The sequence below is a fragment of the Anser brachyrhynchus genome (assembly GCF_964034855.1).
Source record: "Anser brachyrhynchus genome assembly, chromosome: Z".
Classification (NCBI taxonomy): Eukaryota; Metazoa; Chordata; class Aves; order Anseriformes; family Anatidae; genus Anser; species Anser brachyrhynchus.
Genome location: NC_137697.1, coordinates 40410654 through 40435295, shown reverse-complemented (window position 1 = coordinate 40435295; position 24642 = coordinate 40410654). Strand labels below are relative to the sequence as shown.

At 39.6% G+C, this 24642-nt stretch overlaps 2 protein-coding genes across 24 annotated transcripts in view; one reads left to right on the top strand and one right to left on the bottom strand.

Moving 5' to 3' along the window:
• LRRC2 (leucine rich repeat containing 2) overlaps positions 1–24642 on the bottom strand; it is a 165368-nt gene that overhangs the window by 89953 nt on the left and 50773 nt on the right. For 5 of the 9 annotated variants that reach the window (XM_080573510.1, XM_080573504.1, XM_080573511.1 and 2 more), the window contains exon 1: positions 10141–15786. The exons of 1 other annotated variant lie outside the window; for it this stretch is intronic. The gene's annotated coding sequence lies outside the window, so the exon portion shown is untranslated. Of the gene's footprint in view, positions 1–10140; positions 15787–24642 lie in introns of those variants that run through there. 3 more of the 9 variants (XM_080573514.1, XM_080573513.1, XM_080573503.1) reach the window with 2 other exon arrangements.
• On the top strand, positions 555–23141 carry LOC308185435 (uncharacterized protein). Of its 15 annotated transcripts, none has more exons than XR_013943359.1 (5): positions 555–5350; positions 5498–5655; positions 6034–6077; positions 8566–8647; positions 9000–11817. XR_013943359.1 is itself a non-coding variant. In XM_080573530.1 (5 exons), the coding sequence occupies exons 1-4, from the start codon at positions 5307–5309 to the stop codon at positions 9018–9020; spliced, it is 267 nt and encodes an 88-aa protein (XP_080429656.1). In that variant the 5' UTR covers positions 555–5306; the 3' UTR covers positions 9021–9052; positions 9411–11817. The 15 variants fall into 15 exon arrangements, 10 of the variants coding, with proteins under 10 accessions (XP_080429656.1, XP_080429655.1, XP_080429654.1 ...); XR_013943360.1 differs by adding an exon at positions 8349–8422 and having other exon boundaries at positions 8566–11817; XR_013943361.1 differs by having other exon boundaries at positions 6034–6134; positions 9411–11817.

Here is a 24642-nt window from a genome sequence, read left to right as displayed (position 1 = left end):
AGAAATATTCTGATTCTAAAGAGAAAGATAAATTTTGTTGTGGCTGAATGTGTTATCTGTCTGAAGGGATGGGAGAAAATGATCAGCCAGTGACTAGAAGCAGTTTACTGGACAGTAGCAGTTCAATTTTTCCCCCGTTAAATGGCATGTATAACTCAGAAATGTGATATATGGAGTAATAACTCGCATCAAGATGGTTGATGTTAATAAAGAAGGGGGAGATGTGGGAGCGTGGCCATGGGGGTCGACAAGCCCCATGGTTGGTGATAACATCAGACTCTTAACGATGAGGCCACCAGGAATGTGAAGAGTAGAGAGGGAACAAAGAAGGGTGATTCCGGAGACGCCTTGCCGTCTCGGGTTCCCTGTTCTCCCTCCGTTAAGGCATGGGAGTTGCTGGGCGGTTGCTGTTGCCGGGCGAGGTTGTTTGCAACGCGGGAAAAGGCGGCCCCGCATGGGCTGGTGTCGATCACATTCTGTTGCTGTCGGGAACCGTGGGGGGGGCAGAGCATGCGCAGAAGAAGAGGGAGCCGGTCGAAGCCGCCCCTGCGGTGTGGACGAGATAATTACAATAGGAAGCGGGGACAGGTCACACATACGTATAGGCGTACTCGGGTTTCTTATGAATATGTAAAAGCAATGTTCTACCTGTTCAGAAAGTTCGACGGTTGTGCGTGCGTGTTGGAAGAGCATAGGCTCCCGGTGCAGCCAGCGGTGTTTACTTGCTTTTTATAAATATTACTAAATTCAGATTGAGTTGTATCTTCATTTATAACAGAAAGAACTGCATTACATTAATAGCAAGGAATACAAAAGGAAGAAAAAATAAATCTGCCCTCATTTGCACACCAGGAATCCTCTGCATTTTCAGCAGCATATGACTGATGTTCTGACCAACACATTGGCTTCACTTTTGAAGTGCAGCCCTTGCCAGTTCTAGCACAACAGTGAAATGATGTGAACTCCATGCAAGATAGTATGAATTTCTCCAGTCCAAATCTGACTTAACAATTTACAATCACAGTTCACCACGAGAAAATTGGGTGCATTTCTGGGTGCAAACCTGCCTGAAGGGTTATGATTTGCAAGCTCATGGGAGTTGGATCTTAGAGACAGTGAGAAAGCAAATAAATAAATAAATAAATAAATAAATTCCCTATTAAATATATATATATAATAATGGAAAGGTTCGCACAGCTGGAAACCTCAGGACATTTGTGTGGAGCAGCTGATAACTGCTATCACTGCCTCCTCATTGACTCTTCATTGGCAGCTTCACACTTCTTGCAGTTCTGCAAGCATCGATTTAAAATGGCCTGTAACACTGCCAGCTTAATTTAACAGCAAGAAGCTGAAGCTAGTGGGAAAAAAAAAAAAAAAAAAAGCTATGCAAGTTCTACAAGAGACTCTATAGTACATCCTGGAAGAGACATTGTTGCTGCCTTCCTATAGATTTCTCTTTTTGCTTTAAATGAAAGTTAGGGGAATATGTAAGCATCCAAAAAATGTTGATATGCCAGAGTTAAATTTTAATAATCACCTATTTATATTTGGTCTTTATAGTTCTGTTTCCCCAATTTAGCTAGCAAGTCATTTCTCATCTTGCTCACATAGCTTTGCACATTTGAAAAAGAGATGCTTGTTTCTCCAAAGACTGCAGTATAATCACTGTGTATGTACTAAAGAAACTGCACAAATCCTGTGAGATCCATCCCAACTAGTGGTAGATTACAAGGTACTCAAAACACCAACATTGGTTCCCCCAGGGGCCACCACTGATTTCAGCAGTAGCAGAACTGGCTGATTGTTAGCCCCTAAATGAAATGTCATTAATATTTACTTAATGGAGTTATGGCTTCTAGCCTTTTAGTCTCTATTGCCTTGACCTTGTGTTGTGCCCTCATGTTGCAAAATGAGTGCATAAATCCATATTGTCATACCAAGTTCTCCCAAAGGCCTGGGCACTTTGACATGGCAACTTATTTATAATTTATAATGCCCATAAAGCTTGCGTGACTTGGGTTAAACTTAAAAAGTCTTGGCTACCTGCCTAACATTCACCTGATGATTTGTTCAAATTTAAACTTTACAGGTGCAAATTTCCTTGAGGCAGGCACCAATCTGTATAGGAGGCAAGACTCTCATTCAAGGCTTTGCATTTTGCATTTGCTTGGCAGATCCTTAAGCCTACCTAGAGATGTTGTGATTTCATTAGCTTTGACAGAACTAAAGCTTTACTGCTCCAAACTCAGGTAATGGCCAGGGTAATACCTGGAAAAGAAGGGATTGGAACAACTTTCAAAATTGTCTGTCACTGTGTAACTTAATAAATCTAGTTTAGACATCTTAGATTTAATGTAATTAAAATTTATGTTAAGGATGAGAAGTCATTCATTTCACCTTTGCAGTTTTTCTTTTTTCTTTTTTTTTTTTTAAATTAGATATTTCCTTGACTATGTTACAGACGTTTTATTTCTTCCATAATATTCTTTTTGCCCTACCTGTTGGCTTTCCAAAAGGCTCCTGGGCTAATTTGTGCCTACATAGGTATAAATAAATTGGTGAATTCGCATCTGCCTCTAACAACAGCTGCACAACATCTGCAGTGATGAGGTAGTATGTCCCAGAAAGAGACAAAGGCAGCCTGTATTTGTTGTGATGTATGTTCACTCAGGTGAGCAGGAGTGGAGATATCCATACTGGGAGTGGGGGGTAGACAGGTGATAATTGCCTTTCAATTGCTTATTGACTGACTTGCTAGGCAGGAAAGCAGAAGTAGCAGCTTTTAAGTCTTAGAGGACACAACTTGGAAAGCTGCTTCAAGTTCTTACAGTGATTTGTTCTTTAAACAGATGATGGTGAGCAGTAGCTAGAGGGGTTTGACAACAGAATACGTTATTTCTTCCTTGGTTTTGAACGGCTACAGAAGGATAATGAGTAAGAGCCTCCCTACTAGGCTGGAAAGGTCAAGATCCTCTTTACAACTCTGTCAGTGTTCTTGACTGATTTTTTTAATGACTGAATGGAAAGAGTTTCTCTATTTTTTTAGTGGGTTTAATTTAGTTAAGGTGAACTTTTGCGATCAAATACATAGCTGCTTTGGTGGATTATTTCACCTTTCCCACCTATGCTGCAACTTATGACTCTCCTTCACACCTCTCCTGAGCCCTCTCTTCTGTCTTAGATCCATTTGTGCAGAAATATGCACTGGAGCAGTCTTTCTGCCATAGGAATTGTGGCAACAAGGATGAATAATTCAAACTGAATACCTTGGTGACGTTTTCTTCTACCTATTGTTTTGCTAACTTTCTGTGAGAAGATTTAAATCCTCTTGAACTAGTTATTAAAATACTAAGCTCTCTATCTGTATTTTCATTCTAAAGTTGTGTTTGATCATGGTACTTGCTCTATATATTTCTAGTCCTTACTTTAGATGACTTGCTCCTATTTTAAAATCACATTTCTAACATGAATGCTCAGCATAAGTGGATTTCTGGGATCATTCTTGTCAGAAGGTATTTCGGCTGCTAGTAAGTTTTTTCACTTCAGAAAACTCACAATAAAGGAGGGCTACCAGTTATGACAATTCAGATGTGTAACCTTGCTATATATTCAATTCACCACCCTCTACTTGAAACTTTTAAAAGTCTTTCACACTGTAAACTAGGATGAGTTTTCTGTTTAAAAGAACCTATTTTCCAATCACTTGAAGCAAATAGTTTTTAAAAAGGAGAAGTCATGTGGGAAATGAACTATACATGCTTTGCTTTGAAAATAACTTTCTCTGTATTTAAAGAGACTTGCTCTTGGTAAGGAAAGGTCAGTAATGGGTGAGGAACTGATGTGATTTTTCATGATCAAATTTTTAAACTTTGGCAATATCCCATATTTCTTTTCTAAAAATCGTTTTTAGATGCATTTTTACTTGAAAAAAAAAATCGCAAGTTTTCTCTGTATCCTTGCAAAAAGTGATGCTGGCAATAAATTAATACAGCTCCCTGACCACTGCAGACTGGGATGATTTTTTACTAAAAACAGTTTTACAAAGCTATTTCCTCCTTTCACCCTGACTTCAATCTGTGTTAGGCAATAACATGGGGAAAATAGAGTACTGAAGGACAATCCTGTTTCTCAGCTTTTGCTGAAAGAATATCAAGCAATTATAGAGCCACAAAAACAGGGGAGACAAGACATCAAGAGGTCACCTTATCATCCTGCCCTGTGGCCCAGGACAGGATGAAGAATACCCCAAAGCAATATAGTCCTTGTACTGCAGAGATTTCCAATATTTCTTCTAGTTCTTTTTTTTTTTTTTTCTTTAGCTTACTGTATTTCAATACGGTTGAGAGAACGTCACTATTTTAAAATCTCATATGATGACAGATGTAAAAACACTTGCACATGTGAAAGTAAGATTTAGGAGTGTAACACTGCTCTTAAAATTTCACAGACAAGTTGTTAAACTTGTTAAATTTTGCTGCAAATATGAAGAACCAGTGTCTTGGGCAAGTTTTTCTGAACGTCCTAAACACTTCAGTGGTTGATACCATGACTTTAATAAAAATAAAATAAATTAAAAATAAATAAATAAAGCAGTCTGCAGAGACTGTGATGCTGTTATCCATGGTATAAAGGAACTAACTCATCTCTGCACGAGTGTGTTTGTGGGACTGTGCACAGCATCCCCACATATTTCAGGATGATTGTGGTAAGTAAATTAGCTTCAGAGGCTGAAAAAGCAGATATATAATATGCATTTTCTCATTAAGTGAGGTCCTAAACTGTTAGGTTGCAGAAGGCATTTGACATCAACATTACAACCAGGATATTAAAGTTATCAAAACACATCTTGGAGAAAAGTGATACCAAAAGATAATGTTCTAGTTAACTGAGGGGAAAATTGCCAAATCTGAGATCCGTATTAGCAAAAGAGGAAAAAAATAATAAAGAAAAATACAGGTTTTGAAAAAGACTAGTTTACTAAACAACTTGGAACTCTAAGAATCTGACTTTGCCTACTAGGTTTCCTGTCTTCCACGATCTTCTCTCTTCTGAATGCCACTGTTAGCAGCTATTCACAGCTCCATTCAAATTTCCTGTGCTTCCAAGTGCCCGCCAGAAATGCATTCCAATGGCTTAAAAAGGTTTTTTGAACAGAAGGGGAAAATGTACATGTTCAAAAATACCTCCTTTTGATTTATGTTTGCAGAGGAAAGCAGGGATAAAGAGAAGATTTTCAAAATACCTTCACAGTGTGTTACCAGCAGAAAACATCTGTTTTTCCACATTGCATTCTGCCTTACAGAATGGAAGCAGGCCAGAACAATTCCACCTGTCTTCAGGTTTACAAGTGAGATTTCAGAGCTGGGTTTTGTTCCTTTAACAGAAACGTTTTGTAGAACCTAGCTAACAATATCAACTTCTCCCGGCTGTTTTTACAGTCCTCTGTAATTGAAGGAGATACTTCTTCTAAACCTGTGGCTTACCACACTTGCAGGGAGGGATCTGCTTCCACCACTGTGCAAGATGTAACAGTGAAAGCAACTGTCAAGAGACCTCAAGTCGCTATTCAGGAACCTTCGCACACCTTCGTGAGGAGAAAGAAAAGAAAGAAAGAAAAAAAAAAACAGGGAAGGGGACGTGGGGAGGCTGCTGGTGAGTGATTGATTTTACAAACAGACATTTTGACACAGGATGTTAGGTTCTGCAAACGTATAGAGAAAATATTTGTTCCCTTAAATATTTAAAGCTTTTTAATGTGTTCATGTTTTGCTAGAGAAATATATTAGTTATATCACTAATTCCCCAAAACATCATTCTTGGAAAGAATTAATTTTTTCAGCAATGCTTTTTCTCCTAAGTTCTGCAAGGCAAAATAGATTTTTTTTTCCTGCTTAGGAAAGACACTAAGGGTGTAATATATTAGTTTCAATGATAGATATGAAACATAAGATGGTAAATTAAATAATGCAGTGCCTAATTGAATAGTTCAGATAACTAATTATTAAATCTTTTTTCTTTTTTTTTTCTAAGGGATCTTGGTGACTTTTCTTATGATTTTTCTTCAGATAATTGAGGTAACTATTCACCATACCGTGAAAATTATCCTTTCTCTACCTCATCAAAAGTTTAATGTGAGTACCACTTACCTTCACTTTAGACTTTTCTGCATATACATCTCCTGCTATGATCAGAAGCATTCCTGATATTCATGCAAGAACATGTAAATACATTGGAAGAATTATGTATATAATTGTGTTATAAACTGCTATTTTAGCTACTTCAATATTATTTAATCATGGCCAAAAAAAAAAAAAAAACCTAGACCCTCTCTTAAATTGTTTACCTCTTATCAGAAACTTAGGTATTTAATAATATATACATATATACATATAATCTTCCATGCAAAAGCAGTAGAAGGTGTAGCATTTTTACAGTGTAACGCTTGCTGAGCTGAAGACTTTTAAACATGATTCATTTTAATCTCAGTGTGGCCATTTCCTGATTTGCATATTCCAGTTAATCTGAATTTTCCATTTGACAACATGGTCAGTGTCTTCTAAGAATGTCTGTAATGGGCAATAGCAAGTCCTCAGAACTGCTAATAGACTGTGGTTTTCCAAGAAAAAGAAAAAAAATCTCCTGCTGCAGGCTGTACTAGGATGGCCAGTCTTTTTTTCAATCAAAGCTAAGGTGAAACATAACTACAAAGACCTGTTGTGGAAGTCCTCTGATCCACAGCTTCCAATAACATCCTAAATTGCCAATAGAAGGGATTCCTTGCAAATTATCACTGTGGATTTCACTTATATGCTTAACTATAATATTTCCTTGGCCTACAATGAAGTAGAGATTTCATGAAGTTAGGTATATCATAAAGACAGGGAGAAACAGATCTTACCGTTGGGAGGATTACAACTCAAATCAGGCAGAACAGATGAGTTAGGGAGAAATTTAAATTGTTTTAAAGCTGCAAAACTGAGATCCAAAGAAAAAGTAACTTTGGAGCAAAAGGTACTTCTACAGAAAAGACCACTAGATTTTCTGAGGCCCACCCAACACAGTCTCTGCCCTAAAGCAGTGGCTGCCAAATTAGGAGCCTGATGGAAATTTAATTGCTGAAGCAGGCATACTCTTAATGTCATCAGTGAAAGTTTGGAAAGTACAGTTTTCAGGTCTTTGTAATCCAGCAAGACCAGCTTTGTAGCAAACACAGCTCTCACAAGAGCTACAATTAGTCAGTGATGAGGTACCACTGGGGAGAAATGCATATCTTCTAATTGTTTTGTATTATCTAAGCATTAGCCTCATTCAGAATCTAGCTAAGTACATGGCTGTCTTTACAGGATTACCTCATATCAACTAGACAGACTCACTTGTGGGACAATATGACCCTTCTTTCTGATAATTTCATCTAAAAAGTACCAAAATTTTTTAACTGCTTTTGCGTTTCTTGCCGTCTCTTTCTCTCACAGTTTCCAGTTTCTAATCTCATTACTACTGTAGGTACTATCTAAATAGGTTAATAGACTGCTGCTGTGGAGTACTGAAAATCAGTCTAGGCAATCAGTCATCTGTTTAAAACAGTCAAGTGAAGTTTTAAATTAAGATGGGGCTTGAGTCAAAATGTTAGGGCTAAAAACCTTTGCTCCACGGGACGGACTGGATGCATGGTCACGTTTTGTGTCTCTTTTCTGAACTGATTAATTATCTCACCTCTCAGACAACTATCAGTGGAAGTTTCTCACTTGCTCTTTGAATGATTCTAACAGAAAAACAAGTATTCAGACAGAGGTATATTAAACAGAAATAACCACTGCTAATTAATTAATGTCAGACCTATGCATGCAGCACATACAGAGTTAGGTCCAGATTTTCTTTGGTGATTAGGCATTGGTCCCTCTTCAGTTCAGAAGGAAGACTAAGATGTGAATGCCCTTGGCTAACCCCACAATTTATGTCAAAGAATACAGTAGGCCAAAAAAAAAAAAAAAAAAAGAGGCAAACAGCAGCACTATTAGCCAGTTGGTCTTGCATTCAGTACTGATAGATGTGAGAACCTTGTCTGAAATGAGCCATTTAGTGACAGCATTCCTCATTTAATCTGTAACAAAGCAGCTTCCAGGAACAGTCATTACTCCAGCAGTTCCCTCCAGGAGATATATCTGCAGCAGGAGGTGAGGAATTCTGTCTACAGTGCACCTCATGAGAGTCTTCATGAGGTTGTGACAAACTAGAAAAAAGTTTGAAGGATCTCACACTGAATCTAACCTTTCTGAGTCCCAAATCTAAAAACAATGTCTTAATGAAAAAGTCTGAGCCAAAGCCTGTCTCTTTGTGCTTCTTAGAGTTTTCACAGCGATGTATGACAAAAACATGGACACAGCAAGAAAAAACACCAGCACCACCATTAAAAACATGAGTAAGTCACTGAAAGCACATCCAATAGCAGCACAATGCTGATCATAAAGGGATTTTGATAGCACAGGTCTAGTGGAAGAAACTATTTCAGACACTTACTCTGACCTGTGCATTTCACTGCCTGTACAAAATTACTTTCAACAGGATCCATCAACTTTTCTACTGCAACTCTGACCACACCGTGGATTCTGTATTGCTTTCTGTGTTGAGGTAGCTGAAAATGCAGGTATAGGTTTTGCTGACCCTTTGGGGGGGGCTTGAAGTATTTTTGTAATAACATCTATAGTCGATTTTTTTTTTCCACATTTCTAGGTGAGAAAAAAATCTATCAAGATAACTTTTACACAGACAGAAAGAAAGAGATAAAAAAGGACAGAAAAAAAAAAAAAAGAGAGAGAAAAAAACAACTTTACGGGGCTTTGGTTTTGGTGCACTTATTTGAGTTTTAGAGTAGGTTTTTTATTTTATTTTTTTTGCTAGCAAAGTCAGGAACAACATCTTTAATATTGAATCAATGGAATGGCTGTCTTTTTTTTCTTCCTTTTTTTTTCTTTTTCTTTTTCTTTTTTCTTTTTTAGATTTTTGCAGTCCCATTTTAGGATAGATCTATATCCTCTTGACAAAGCCAAAGGTAATACTTGTTCCTCAAGGAGGGATCTGGAGAAATTCTGATCCTCTTTAGTGTCTTATGAGTAGATGCCCTAGTTTGGAGGGGAAATGCCTGCTGTGCACAGCAGGAGCTGGTGCCAGGCTACAAGTTCACAAGATAGGTTGTGACAAGATCTGTTTTTTTCCCATATGTTTAAACTTAACCCCCTCCCTGCAAAACTTTTGCAACTGGCTTCATTGTTTTCAGTTTTTCATTGTAACTGAATGACATGCTGCTGTAATAATTTCTTGTCTAAAGGGGTTTATTTATTTCTAATGGGCAATTACACTTTTGTTGTTGTTGTTAATGAGTGGCAACTTTTTCCAAAATCACTCTACAGACGATATCATCCATCTTATGAGTTGATTGCTTCTTTGAAGAGACTGAGTGATCATCTTGAAATGCTTATGCTGATGTGAAGCCATAATATAAATTGTTTGCTTGACCTTTTCAAGACTGAAAGCCTTACTTTTTTCAGCTCATCATAATGTATTGATTTTGTAACGAAATAAAAGGCTTCTCCTCCCGTTCACCCTTTTCTCCAGAAAGAGAGAAGTGGACATATGCTGAAGTTTTGTAGGATATCATGCTAAATATCTCATTATGGAACAGTTCAGGCTTTCCAAAACTGCAGTCCCTATAAACACCCTAGCTCCATATGTAACCTACAGGAGCAAATAAAGGAGAAGTGTATATCAAATGTCCCTTATTACCCTCTGGTATTTAAAAAGGTGAGTTAGTTTTCCTTTTGCCTCAGAGTCATACTGTGCCTCATCCTAATCCTATAGACACAAACAGGAGCAGATCATTGCCTTCAGACTGACAAGAAAGAAAAGCTGAAAACAGACATTTTGATTTTCTGTGTCTTTTAATAACCTTGCTACAGCTTCTTGTCCTTGATGCAATCCTGGCATATCCCAGATCCACTGATCCTTTTGCATTACTGGCACAGATTTTGCTATTTCTGCAGGCATCTAACAGAAAGCCAATTCAGCTCTTTCACTGTGTGAATGAAAGCTCAGCCCTTTCACACTAGGCAAAGAAACAGTGCGGTCTTTAGCAGGAGCTACCTTTGTTGCCCCAACAGATGAGCTGCTAGAGAGTTGTTCAGCCAGAAAGGAAGTTCAAGCAGAACCTTTGCCTGCGAAAAGACAAACAGGTGTCATAGGATTTGGTCATTTTGTACTTCTTCTTACCTTAGCCGTAGTAGTAGCACAAACAGGATTCTCTGAGGTGTGGAAATCCTAGATAAACACACACAAATCCATTATCCATTACAAGCACGCAGGAGGAGAGGAGAAGGAGTAAAAACCTGAGCCACACTGAATCCAGCCACTCATTGGAGCAGCAGCCCGTGACTGTCCCTGTACTCACAGTTGAAGCATCATTTTTGGCTCTGCTCAAAACTCTGCCTAATACAAAGCCAAGGCTAGATGCAGCTCCAGCATGAAAAGGGTGTAACCTTTTGCCAACTTGTTCATACACAAAGATTACAGGAGATAATTATACATGTTTTAACTGACATGTTGCACCACAGTTTACCTTCCTCCACATCTCAGCATCTGCTCAAGAGAACCAGAATAAAGAACTTGTTACAACACCAAACTGAGAACACACACACACCAAAAAAAAAAAAAAAAAGAGAGAGAGAGAGAAAAGTAAATTCTGCCCAGGCACCAGCAGTTTTGTAGCAGTTAGCTTCTGTGATAAGAACAGGAGAATGGGTTCAACCCTGGGCAGAAAAGCTCTGCATTGCTGTCAAATAAGCTTCTCTCATGACTGCATACATGTGGAAAATCACGATCACTGCAGATATGAATGACAATAAACTTACTAGATAAAAATAGATCTAAGTGATAGCTTTTCCTCATGTTGACAATGCAGAAGAAATAATCTGCTAGGGTGCCTGATGACACTCCACCAGCAACCTATTTAACTATGCATAAAGCATGCTAAATCAGACTGAATCCAAGTACTGTGCTGTGGATTCCCTGGGCGCCAGACATGGTCTGACATGCCAAGAAGCTCAGGAACAGCTTAGACACCACCAAAGCCACACATAGATGTAAACCTGCAATCTGAATGGCTGTATTCTACCTCCATCCCATCCCTGATTTCTGCAGCCATTCAGTGAAACAGTTAAAGCAAATGCAATACTTGAAAAATAAAATGAAACCCATCACAGAGATAATTGTGCACAGTTTAGTGACCTTTGCTGGCTTTTTAATACAATCTGATTTCAAAATGGGCACAGAATTGTTTTGGGCTTTATGCCACTGTCTAGGCCACAGCAAAATTTTTAGCTGCCCACATAGTATGAATATGAGAGTAGAGAGTTAGAAAATGTCTGCTACTAAATGAAAGGCAAAGACAGGTTTGGGGGAGGACAAAGAGAATGGATGTGGTTTGGATTTTAGCTATAGAAATGCTGAGAACCTTCTTTCATACTCAGTTTAGAAATGAAAAAATAACAGATGTCATCTGATAAGTGTTATTTTCTACCAGTTTCCTTGCCTGCATTTATACAACAGCAAGCAGACATGGATCAATAATAGAATCAATAATAAGAATTAACGCTAAGGATATTAAAATTGCTATAATTACATTCCAGACAAATCTGGACACAAAATTGATTCCCTGTCGTGCAAATGTTGAGATGTAAAACATCTTCCTCCTTCGCATCAGAAAAAAGCTATGGATTTTTATTTTTTTTTCTTTTGTGTTTGTGTGTGTGTCTGTGTCTGTGTCTGTGTCTGTGTAAAAACAGAAAGAAAGCCCAGTAGACAAGAAAGACAGAGGAAAGCAGAAACAGATGAGCAGAAAGGTTTCAAAATAGCTAATAGACTTTTGTCTAGGCCACTCAAATTAGATTTCTGTGAAAACTCAAGTCCACTCTTTAGATCAAATCAGAAAAACTAAGAATTCAAATGTGGGTCTCAGAAATCCCACCTGAGAGGTACAACTGTCAAGTTATTTATCTTTTTGGAAGGTGAGTCCCTGTTCTTGAACAATGCTCCGTCAAAACGATACATTCCACAGCATCTCATTTGGACATCAGGCCTTTTCCAATTTGTTAACATTTCCAACCAGCCGTAGTTACAGGACTGCACACCCACTGTCAAACTCACAGAATGGTTGCCTGAGGCTACTTCTGTGCAAGCAGAAATTCAATATGGCATAAAGACAAAACATTTTAATTTTTTTTTCTTAGTATCCACTTATGAGTCATCTTTTTGCTAAATGGACACTTGGGAATGGACATTTTCTGGCAGAGCATAGCCTTAACACAAAATAATCTATATGGCAAGTAGGAATCTGCTTTTAAAACAATATAACCAACCCTGTATTTGAATTTTTGACAACAGACCATTTTCCAGTATAGCCGTTATTTTTCTGTCCTTCATTCCCTACTAGAGGTTCGATTTCTCATTCAGGAGAAATAATAATTTACAATATTATCATATTCTCTTCTCCTTCCTCCAGTCTCCACAGCAGGGTATGCCATCCTCTTAGATATGCTATTTAAGTGTTAGGGAGTCTATTCTGTAAACTAGAGGGAGAAAGTGACTGAAAAAAACCTGTGCAGCAAAGTCTGTTACACATCTACCTCCCATTTTTCTTTCTAGAAATTCACAGGCAGGTTTCTACAAGACAGGAAGTTAAGCAGAAGTAGAAGACAGGTGGTTGTTGTAGCTTATGGTTTCAATGACCTCTAGGATAAAATTCTTTCTTACTCAGAGTGATCACCACTTTGCAAGCAATGTAAAGCTGAGATTCAATCACCGTTGTCCTGCAGTTGCATCAAGCCAACAAATTAAGTTTTTCAGAACTGTACTGAATGTGGTGGAATCCTTTGGTAAGAACAATCCTGCAGCATTAATGCCACGCAAGCTGTCACTGTGTGTGTGGTTTGAGCACCACACATTAAAAAAAAAAAAAAAAAAAAGTATATAGTATATATAACAGTACAGTATAACAGTATATAGCCTACATATTTTGTCACCTTGGTTCCTTGGTTTCAAGGACCCCTTTGTGAGGTATACTTTATTTTCTGTTTTATTTCTAAAAGAAAGTGTTCATGGGAAAAAAATAATAATTTTAAAAAGTTTAATTTCTCCATCAGACAACTTTGACTGTCTAATATTGCAACCCACTCCTAAGAGTTTCTAAAGAGATTTTTCTGAAATGGCAATCTACGTACAAGGAAACTTTTCACAGTTGCGGGAGAAAGGTAGTATGCAAAGTCTATAGAGCAGCACGAAAATCTTTTAGAAGAACCCTGCAATAGCAAATTCTTTAAATATGTTTTGAGTGACCTGCTTGGTATTCCTATCTTGTAAACGGATATATAAAAATTTCCAGTTAGCAGCAAAGTAACAGTGTGGATGTAAGGGAACAGATGTGGCATAGCTCATTGAAAGGGCTGCTTTATATAAAATGAGATATTGTTCTGGCCCTTTAATCTGCAGAGCAGAGGGTTATAGATACTTCCCTGAAACTACTAATGCTGCAAAAATGCCACCTACTAATAAAGAGTAACTCTGTACACTAAGAACTGCCACTTTTCCCTCCTTGTCCATGCTCCTCTACATAGTCCACAGGAGAGCAACATCTGTGGCACCACACAGAAGCCTACATATGGGGGAAATAGGGAACATCCAGGAGAAGTTACCCAGGGTGAGGAGTGCACATCACTACATTAAAGTGTAACCATCAAGGAGAGTTTGAAAGGGAGACTAGAAAGGCTCAGTGTTAAAGAAGTCAGTGACTTTAGCCCCAGCTGCGCAAACACTATCACCAAGTGACACAACACTTCCACACATCAGAGGATGCATCATGACCAATGTGCTCCTCTCCCACAAATGTTCCTGGTCTTAATCTTATGAACAGAATCTGCTCTGCTGCGTAGTTTTAATCTATTACATATACACACATAGCCTGGCCTAGGACTGTGGAAGAAATTTTATACCACTAGGGAAACATCAACACAATTTATTAAAAAAGAAGCCATTTTTTTCTTGTCAGTTTTTGTGTGTGGAAATGAAGGGCAGTTTTCCAAATGATAAACTGTCATAGTCCCTTGGAAATCTGTGCCCTTGTAAAAATAGAAAGATTTAGCAGGGAAAATGGTAGGTTTTCACTTAAAGAGGAATTTTATAAGTGTTCCCAAAGCCTCTATTAAGAACCAGTTAAAATGAATTAAGCTAGGCAAAGTTTCACCATAAATGTTAATCATATACTTATCTCAAGCTGTAATGTCGACCCAAATTTGCAGATATTTTCTCTACTGTCATTGCCTGGATGAGGCTTACTGCTCACTAAAATTCCCCAACTATTTCTATTTCATCTGTAGCCAAACAAAACTGTGTTAACAAAATATATACATACACCATGTTCTCATTTCAAGTCCCTATATCCCTTGGAGACTCAGGACATAGGTAAGCAATTAAACTGGTTCAAATCTTTTTTTTACCCCTGAGGATGGCTACAAGCAAACACTGCTGAAAATCACCATGTTTACAGAAATTTAGTTTTCTTCTTCAGTCATTCATGTGTGCCATATTTGGAGGATCTAAGAACACACATGAATATTCAATTTAAATAAGGCTATATCAATTCACCTTTTTGTGTGGCTGTTCTCTATGTGTGGTCTGTAAGATGACCAAATTTAAATGAAATAATTAGGAACTTAAATATTTTCACTATTGTGAATGATGACCTGAACAATTTGGGCAGCTCAGCTGAGGAGGCAGTAATCTGCAAGAGGAGAAGCGAGGCAGGAAGCTCATAAAAATCAGCTTTTCTGCAAAAAAAAAAAAAAAAAAAGACATTTGCACAAGTATACATATGTATATCACAGTGTGAAACTGCAGCTGGCATGCTGTCTTGTGCCCTTTTAAAACTTTATTATCAAGTAAAACTTTGTGTTCCAGAAAAATCTCCCTATCAATTTATTGTTCCTGGCTGCCAGAGATTCCTCCTCAGGACACAACACATTTGATGTTAAAGCATTCACACTATAAATATAAATGTTCGCAACATGCTCAGTTTAGCTGACTCAGACTATTTCTACCCTCTTTTTTGAGGGGGAATTATACTAATGACTTTGATGCCACAACCACTGGTTTCTGTGGCAGAATGACTGTCCTACCATTCCAGTGTTACATCAATCCTGACCTGCAGAGTAACCAGCAAATAAATGTTTTACATGCCCCTCTCCACTCTCAACAAATGTCATTAAGCAGAGTTTGTCATGATTACTCATGTCAGTCACAAATGCTTTATCTCATCATCATATAGTCATGCTTAAAAAGATGGAGAGAAGAGAGTTTTACTACTTGCAGACACTTAGAGAGAACAGAACTACACTAGTCACTTTTCCTTAAATCTGTAATCATTCTACCTAAACCAAATGGGGAAATTGATGTCAAAATGCTAATTTCCAGGCCAGGTACATGCTGAGATTTGCTCTGTCCCTGAGAGCATGACTATCTGTACAGATTCTACTGTTGCTTTTTCTTTCCACCACTCTGGTTCTCCTGTCAGTGAAGAGCCCTTCAGCACACTGAGGTCACCCATTGCTAAAAGAACAATGGCTCTTTTCCTTCTGTAGCCCCAGGTGTGATCTAATTGCTTGAGGTTTCCCTTATTTTCCTGACTTTACTCCTAGTTTGTTCTTTATCACTAGATTTTTATTTTTTATTCTCAGAAGCAGTTCACTGACTGTCTGTAACACCTACAAGCTAGAAACTTTCAAAACAGTCTTTTGATACAGCTATCAATTCTCATGGCCTGGATGAAGATATAAACATTTGGTCTTGCAGACAAACAGCTTTCCCCAAGCATCATTCTAAATGTGCCACCTCTGGCTTACAGATGTGTGTTGGAATGGCTCACCTATGCAGCTGCAGATCAATTCACACAGTTCCCAAGCTAGTACGGCGGAGAAATGAAACGGTTGTAATGGTAGAACTTCAACTTCAGCATACTCCTTGCAGAAAAGCAACCTGGAACACAAGGCAACTGCAAACATTGGCACATGCAGCATATTTTTAATGGTTGGACCAGGGCCCAGATGGATCTCAAGGCTGTAATATGAGACAGGAGCCCTTGACTGGAACAATAGACTGGAGACAAAAGGAAGACCTGGACTGCTGACAGCAGTTAAAATTATTATATACCAATTTGTTTCTATTTTAATTGCTTCTAACATTTAATTATTATTATCATAGATTAAAGCAACGATTGGATTTCTCATTTTGCTTGCCACTTCTGGTGCCTACCAGGATAACTCTCCACGAAGTATCAGACCTGTTCCTTACATGTATCTCATCACCAGTAACCAGTTTCACAAAGTGACAGACATGTATGTGTAAATATATATATATAAAAATATATATATATATAAAAAATATATATATATAAGCTGCTGACTACTTTGGATTTGAAACAGTGACATGGTTTAGGGTTTTCTAATAGCTCACAATACCTGAAAAGAAGTCCTGTCCAATTCCTTCTTTCAATGTCTGGATGCCAGCCAGACAATCCTGCTACCCCCACACACCAGCTCTCAAACTTGCTGGACCTCTTGCTGAGCTGGTTTAATTCATAAGACAGAAAACTAGCCTGGGGGAAAATATATAAATAAATAAATATTTTTAAGTGTTTATTCTAGGTTAACAGATGGATTCAGCTCCATAAAAGGTCCAGTGCTACTAGAGCAAGTGCAAATTTGCCACCCAGACAATCTCTCGATAGAGGTTTGCTACCTGCCTGGGACTGTACTTGTGACATTACAAAGAGGATGCTGAGCTCGGTCAAGCCAGAGGACTACCACCCGTTCCTGCTCTTTCACGTAGGGACAACTGAAGCTGTGACAAGAACACTCAGAAACATCAAAAGGGACTTTATGTCCCTTAGAAAGATGCTGAAGGGATCATCATAAGCAGTGTTCTCCTCAATCCTCCCCGTTGCAGACTGGGACCCAAGAAGGAGGTGGCATAAAGATCAGGTGAGTGACTGTCTCTGTAGCTGGTGCCATGTTCAGGGTTTCTGGTTCTCCGATATCAGGCGTGCTTTTGAGAGACCAGGCATTCTGCCATGGGATTGGGCACACCTGATGAAGTGGGATGAGAGAGTTTTGGGCAGCAGGCTGGCCGGATTCATTAGCAGGGCTTTAAACTAGATATGGCAGGGGAAACAGATGTACCTGTAAGTGACACAAAAGAACCACTGAACACCAATACTTTAAAAATCAGCAGGGAAACAACTGTGAATCATCTTGTAGGAATTAGGAAGGACTCCTCTAAAAAGTTGATGCAGCCCATAGCCCCAGCTGAAGTGCCTCTACACCAGTACATGCAGCATGGGAAACAAACAGGAGGAGTCGGAAGCCACAGTGCAATTAGAAAACTATGATCTCTATGCTATCTTGGAAACGTGGGATGAATCACACAGCTGGAACATTGGAATAGAGGGCTACAAGCTTTACAGGGGAGACAGGCAGGGAAGGAAGGTTGGGGGTGTTGACCTCTGTGTTAAGAAATTGATAGACTGAGTAGAGTTGCCTCTAAGAAACAGCCAAGGGCAGGTTGAGAGCTGGTGGGTGAAAATTAAGGCCAGACCAACAAAGAACGTCTTATGGCTGGGGCCTACTACAGGCTGCCTGATCAAGAGGATTCTGTTGATGAGGCTTTCTTCTCCAATTACAAGAAGCATCACATTCACAGGCTCTCATACTCTTGGATTTCAACCACCTGGATGTTTGCTGGGAAAGACACATGGTGTGAAGTAAGCAATCCAGGAGACTCCTGGAGTCCATTGAGAAAAACTTTCTCTTCCAGGTGTTAGACAAACCAACCAGAGGAGAAGAGTTACTGGACCCAGTGCTCACCAATGCAAAAGAGCTCGTTAAAGAAGTTAAGACTGGAGGAAGCCTGCACTGACCACTCCCTGGTTGAGTTTGTAATCTCAAGGGATATGGGCCTGGCTAAGAGCAAAGTCAGGACCCTGAACTTCAGAAGAGCCAAATTACAGCTGCTCAGAGAACTGGTGAATAAGATCCCATGGGACACTGCCCTTAGGACAGAGGATCAAATCAAAGCTGGCAACACTTTAAGGATATTTTCCTTGGAGAGCAAGAGTTCTCTATTCCCATATGTAATAAGTCAAGCAGGGAAGGTAGGAAACCAGCAAGGCTGAATAAGGACCTGCGGCAAACTTAGGCAAAAGAAGGAAACGCACAGACAGTGGAAACAAGGCCATGTGCCCTGGGAAGAGTACAGAAATGTCCAAATGTGCAGGGATGGGATCGGGAAAGCCAAGGCACTGACAGAACTAAACTTGGTGAGTGATGCAAAGAATAACAAGAAGGGGTTCTACAGGTACATCAGCCACAAAAGAAAGACTAAGGAGAGTGTAACACCTCTGACAAATGTAGACAGAGAACTGGTAACAACAGATGTGGAGAAGGCACAAAACTTAGGTACTTAACAAATTCTTTGCCTTGGCCTTCACTAGTGGTGAGGCTTCCCACATCTGTCATGTCCCCAAACCTTTAGATGGGGACTGTGGGAACAGGGTCCCTCCCACTGTATGCAAAGAGCAAGTTTGGGACCTCATAATGCAACTTAACAACTACATGTCTATGGGGCCTGATAACATGCATCCTAGGGTCCTGAGAGATTTGGCTGGCATAGTCACCAAGATACTCTCCATCATATTTGAAAAATCATGGCAGCCAGGTAGAGTCCCTGGTGACTGAAGAAAGGGAAACATCACTCCCATTTTTAAAGAGGGTAGAAAGGAAGACCTGGGGAACTACAGACCAGTGAGCCTCACCTCTGTGCCTGGCAAGATCATGGAACAGATCCTCCTGGAGGCAATGTTAAGGCACATGCAGGACAAAGAGGTAATCCGAGACAGCCAACATGGCTTCACCAATGGTAAATAATGTCTGACAGAACTGGAGGCCTTCTACGATGGAGTAACTGCATCAGTCGACAAGGGAAGACCAACCAATGTCATCTACTTGGACTTCTGTAAGGCCTTTGACATGGTCCCACAAGACATCCTCATCTCTGAATCGGAAAGATGGATTTGAAAAGTGTACCATCCAGTGGATAAGGAATTGGCTCAATGGACACACCCAGAGAGTAGTGGTCAGTGGTTCTGTGTCCTGGGGGAGGCTGGTGATAAGTGGTGTCCCTCACGGTTCTGTCTTGGCACCAGTGTTTTCAATATCTTCATCAATGACATAGATGATGGGATTGAGTGCACCCTCAGCAAGTTTGCAGATGACACTAAGCTAAGTGGTGCAATTGATACCAAAGAAGGAAGAGATGTCATTCTGGTGTACAAAAGGCTCAACATGATCCAGCAGTATGCGATTGCACCCCAGAAGGCCAACTGCATCCTGGGCTCCATCAAAAGAGGTGTGACCAGCAGGTCAAGGGAGGTGATTGTCCCACTCTACTCTGCCCTTGTGAGGCCCCACCTGGAGTACTGCATCCAGGTTTGGGTCCCCCAGCCAAGAAAGATGTGGACCTTTTAGAGCAAGTCCAGAGGAGGGCTACAAAGATGATTAGAGGACTGGAGCATCTCTCCTATGACGAAAGGCCAAGACAGCTGGGGATGTTCAGCCTGGAGAAGAGAAGGGTCCAGGGAGACCTCATTGCAACCTTTCATTACTTAAAGGGATCTTATAAAAAAGATGGAGAAGGACTCTTTACTCGGGTAGATAATGATAGGAAAAGGGGGAATGGTCTTAAAAGAAGATTGATTTAGAGTATACATCAGGAGGAAATTCTTCACTGTCAGGCTAATGAGGCACTGGAACAGGTTGCCAAGAGAAGTTGTGGATGCCCCATCCCTGGAGGCATTTAAGGCCAGTCTGGATGGCCAACCTGATCTAGTGGGTGGCATCCCTGTCTGCAGCAGTGGGGTTGGAGTCAGATTCTCTTTAATGTCTATTCCAACCTGAGCCGTTCAGCGCATGCTTGACTTGTGAATTAGTTATCTGACTTTGGCTCTGCTTTAACTTGAATGTAAATTCATCTTAAAGAAAGACTAGAATCTTTGGATGGTCAAGGCCAGATCTATGAAAGGGTTTCAATTTGCAGACATCTGGGATGTATGCCCCATCCCTGAATTAGCAGTCACCACTTGGTTTGGGACTTCTTCAAAACCACTATTAAATGCCTAGTTTGTATCTTGCCCTATAAACCAAGAAGGTTTTCTGGGGTCATATTCTAGTGCAGCACCATTAAAAAGAGACTAAACTACACTACAATACTTCTGAATGAAAAAGAGGGCAAACACTTGCCAACTATTCAACCTTTGAATTGCTTCTCTCTTTACTTCTGATGTGGATCACCCAACTGAGTGAAAATTTCACTTTGGTTTCAGCTGAAAGCACCAAACTGCTAAGCCAGGTCAAAATATGCCATCAAACTTAAACAATTGCTTTTTGTTTATGAAAAAGATAGATTTTTGGATAGATGCCTAAGGCAATTTTGCAAGAAAGATATAGTTTGAATGCATGGCTGTATAAGTACAATGTCCCCAAATGGCCCCTTAGTTGTATATATCCTACTGACACAAGTCTCAGTAGGATTTATACAAAGTCTTACTAGGATTTATACAACTAAAAAGAGCCCATTCTTAAACCTGAAATATTCACACAGCTTCCTGAATGGTTGGTGAGACAGGGGTACAAACCTGATACTGTCTGGAGTAGACGTGCATTCAGCCAAAATTGTGGTACAGTTTAGCACTAACTCTACTTAAATACATTCTGTCTCTATGCAGAGCCTGAGTTAGTCAAAAACATCACCTTTTCTTTTCAAATTAAATGATTGTGTAAAACTTCCTTTTACTCATTTTTTTTCTTTTTTTTTCAACAAAAGACTATTTTTTTTTCCTTGAAAAGAAAAGAAGTATCAATCTTGTAGTCTTTTGATGTTGGTGTTGATTCATTAGTCAAAGAATTTTTCCCTCAGAAGAAGATGACCAGGATCTTCTTATTGCTTCCCCTGTGTACCAGGAGAAAAACAATTTGTCACTTTATCTACACAGAAGACATAAAATACACTTATTTTCATTACAAAACACTTTCATTTGTAGATTGATTTTTTTCATGCAGTTTAATGACTAACCACTAGACTCATTAGAATGAAAATCTGCAGGACACTCCATTGTAAGGTCGGTAACAGCCGTAAATGTATGTCAGGCTGTGACAGAGCATTCTAGGGTATTACATCTTTGTACTGCATCTACACAAGATTTCTGCTCCAAAGGAGTGTTATAGCTGTTTCTTATTTGATAAGATCACTCCCATGTTGTTTGTACCAACCTTTATCCATATGCTTTCAAAGAGATGCAGAATGACTGCTGTATTTCTCTGTATTGGTCAGTGCTAATAGGATGAGAACATAGAAGGTGGTATTATTACCATGTGGATGTATTGGTCATGGCTTATTTCCTAAGGAGGGGAACGCCAGTTTAAATTTATGAACTGAAATCTATTTACAAACTCCACAGTCATTTTAATCTGGTATAAATTAGTTCTGCTTCTGAAAGGGGCTGCCCCTCAGCTGGCCGTGGCTGTTTATTCCTGCCTCCTGCTTCTGCCAGTACTAGATTCCATGTGGTAAACCGCATCAGGGAACTGATCCAGATGAAAACTAATCATTTCTTCTTCTTCATGTTTTTTTTTTTTTTTCCAGCTGAGTTTTTAGTCAGATAAACTCCATGTTCCAGCTCACTCATGGCTGCACAAACAGTAATGGCAGTGGGAGAGGGGCAGTATGAAGAAATAGCCCATGGTGTAAGAAGGGGACCCATTCTTTTAGTAACAGCAACCATTTATTCTGCTTTGGTTGATCATGGCCCTGTGGCATTAGTTAACCTGGTGCCAATCACTGTGTGGATTTTTATTTTCCTGATTCTTACTTCACATTAATTAGTGGCAGATTCAGACTAAGTCAATGTAAGCCATTCTTGACCTTGAGTAGAAAAAATGCTTCTCTGGGCATTTATGCTACTTATTAGAATGAGTGCAAGCTCCTCTTCCAAAGATCTCCATTTTCTACATGCACAAAGGAGAGGCAAGTACAGCAACCCCTACATGATCCCACAGAAAATCTCTTAGAGTAATAAAACCTGGTCTGACCAGCCTGTGTTGAGAAAGTTCTGAGAAACCATAAAGATTATTCAGTCAAACTCTAAGTTTTACAGAGCTTTTAGAAATCAACACCTCCTGGGTAGCTATCAGAAGTTCTAACAGCAGTGGTAGCCAACAAAAAATAAACAAATAAAAATACAAATCTCAGTCTGGTTACCATTAGGTTTTCCAGCCAGCCTTTCTCACCACATAATGAGTTAAGCACACTCTGAGAGCTCCAAGGCTAGACAGCATGAGCTCTGCACCTTTCTCAGGGAACTGTAAGTCTCCCACCCAGGCTGCAAGCTTTACTTCACAAATGTCTCTATTCCCAATATTTCAGTAAATGTTTGGGGGAATAATTGCTTTACACTGCTTTCCATAATATTCTACGTAACTGATTCGACATTGCCCAATCTTGTTAGAGATCTGGTCATAGCCCTAAGCTAGAATTTGGGAAATTAAATCTTTCTAATCAGCAGATGCTTTGAATGCACTGGCCATCATTGAATTTTGCATGCCCCTGAGCAGGCTTTTCAGCACAACACCCAGGAAGCCAAGGAAACCACCATTTTCCTCATCCCTCCTACTTTTTTTTTTCTTTTTTTCTTTTTTTTTACTAAAGCTACATCTAGTCCTCAGGCACCTGTTGATCCTCAAGCTCTCAGAAACACTGAGTATCATATCTTTGGTATGAGACACTAAGAGGGAAGGAAGGAAGGAAGGAAGGAAGGAAGGAAGGAAGGAAGGAAGGAAGGAAGGAAGGAAGGAAGGAAGGAAGGAAGGAAGGAAGGAAGGAAGGAAGGAAGGAAGGAAGGAAGGAAGGAAGGAAGGAAGGAAGGATGGAAGGAAGGAAGGAAGGAAGGGAGGAAGGAAGGAAGGAAGGAAGGAAGGAGGGCGGGAGGGAGGGAGGGAGGGAGGGAGGGAGGGAGGGAAGAATAGCACTTCATCTTTCAGTGGAGTCCACTCACACATTCGAAATCAGTTATGTAGACTACAGACATACAATTCCCTGGATGAGCACAAGAGGGATTATGTGAACTATTAAAGTAACACCATGTTTTCCTTCCACCCTTATCCATACAGATCACTTGACCTACTGTAGGAACAAACAGCACTGAAGGCACCTAGCTAATAGTTAATCACCTCTTATGTACACAGAGCTTGACTGTAATGCTCAGGACCAGCTCTTAGGTTGGCTCCACTGTTATCTTGCTTGAAGCTGATAAAGGGGATGCATCTATCCTGCAGTTCCTCTCAAATCCCTGTGCAGAAGCAATCACTTTCTGGCAGATTCTGTCAACAACAGCAGCATTTTTCTGCCATGTCACACCAATCTCACCTCCATAGAGCAGCCAGGGCAACAGTGGCATCTGAGTAATTTACGTTGTCCCCATTCCTACATGTGCCTTTTCAGTGAGACTTCAGGGAGAAGGAAGCAATGAGCAAGGTATCACAGTGAGAAGTGTTTGCCAACTGCTTTACAGTTCCCCAGGTTGTTAGCTCTTGCAATTACAGGGCTGACTTCTGATCTTAAACAAATGGCACAAGGTGTGAAAATTGATCAATATTTCTTTACCAGCACCCCCATTTTGAAAGTTGCCTCCTGTGTAGTGCTGGGAGTCTGATACCTAGAAAAGCTCTCCAGAAGAACTATATTGATACTGCTTTTACTAAAACAAACAAACAAACAAACAGTAAGTGTGATGTTCTTGTGTTTACTTATCTCTGTTTATTTTTTCTGCCATCAATCTATGGGGAGGGGAAAACCAGCAGACCATTCTAAATGACTGCGCTTTAACATCTGATATGGTAACTTAAAGTGACCCAGTTAGACACAGATGAAAATGAGTATGTTGTTCATAATATAATAACAAAGAGCAGTAAACAAATGTAACTACAGCTGTTTGGTTTGAACTCAAAACATTAACACTATTATACAAGTAGAGCAAATAAAGACTTGAACTAAAATTAAAACAAGAGTTGCTTGAGTTGGAAGTATTTGTCATAGAGAAGCATTTTCATATGCAGATAATCTCCAGCCATACACTTTTTGTGAATATGTGCAAAAACGATATCTCTTCCTTTTATTGTAAAACATCTTACAGTCTTAATTCAGAACAGCATCTGTGCTCACAACAGTACTTGAAAACGTGATAGCTTTTAGACAAGTACCTAGGAGTTAGCCTACATCTACAAGAGAATGGTTGAGGTTAGATCAATCAGGGTCAATAGGTGTACCAGCACTGTGAATGCCATAACCAGCGTAACACTGATGTAGCTCAGCAGAGCATTCCCTTCCAAATGGCAAGCATTCCCTGCAGAAAGAGACGTTTCATAACTCCAGCCATGCACTTCTATTCTTTTGCTGGAGGTCAGTGTCCCCACAGAAGACATGACATATTCTCAG

Bases quoted from the DNA above. Each gene is read 5' to 3' on its own strand.
- LOC308185435 (XM_080573526.1), top strand. From the start codon at position 5,307: ATGGAAGCAGGCCAGAACAATTCCACCTGTCTTCAGGTTTACAA. The intron at 5,656-6,033 runs GTGAGTGATTGA...TTTTTTTCTAAG, and splicing joins GGGACGTGGGGAGGCTGCTG to GGATCTTGGTGACTTTTCTT. The intron at 6,135-8,565 runs GTGAGTACCACT...TACTTTCAACAG, and splicing joins TACCTCATCAAAAGTTTAAT to GATCCATCAACTTTTCTACT.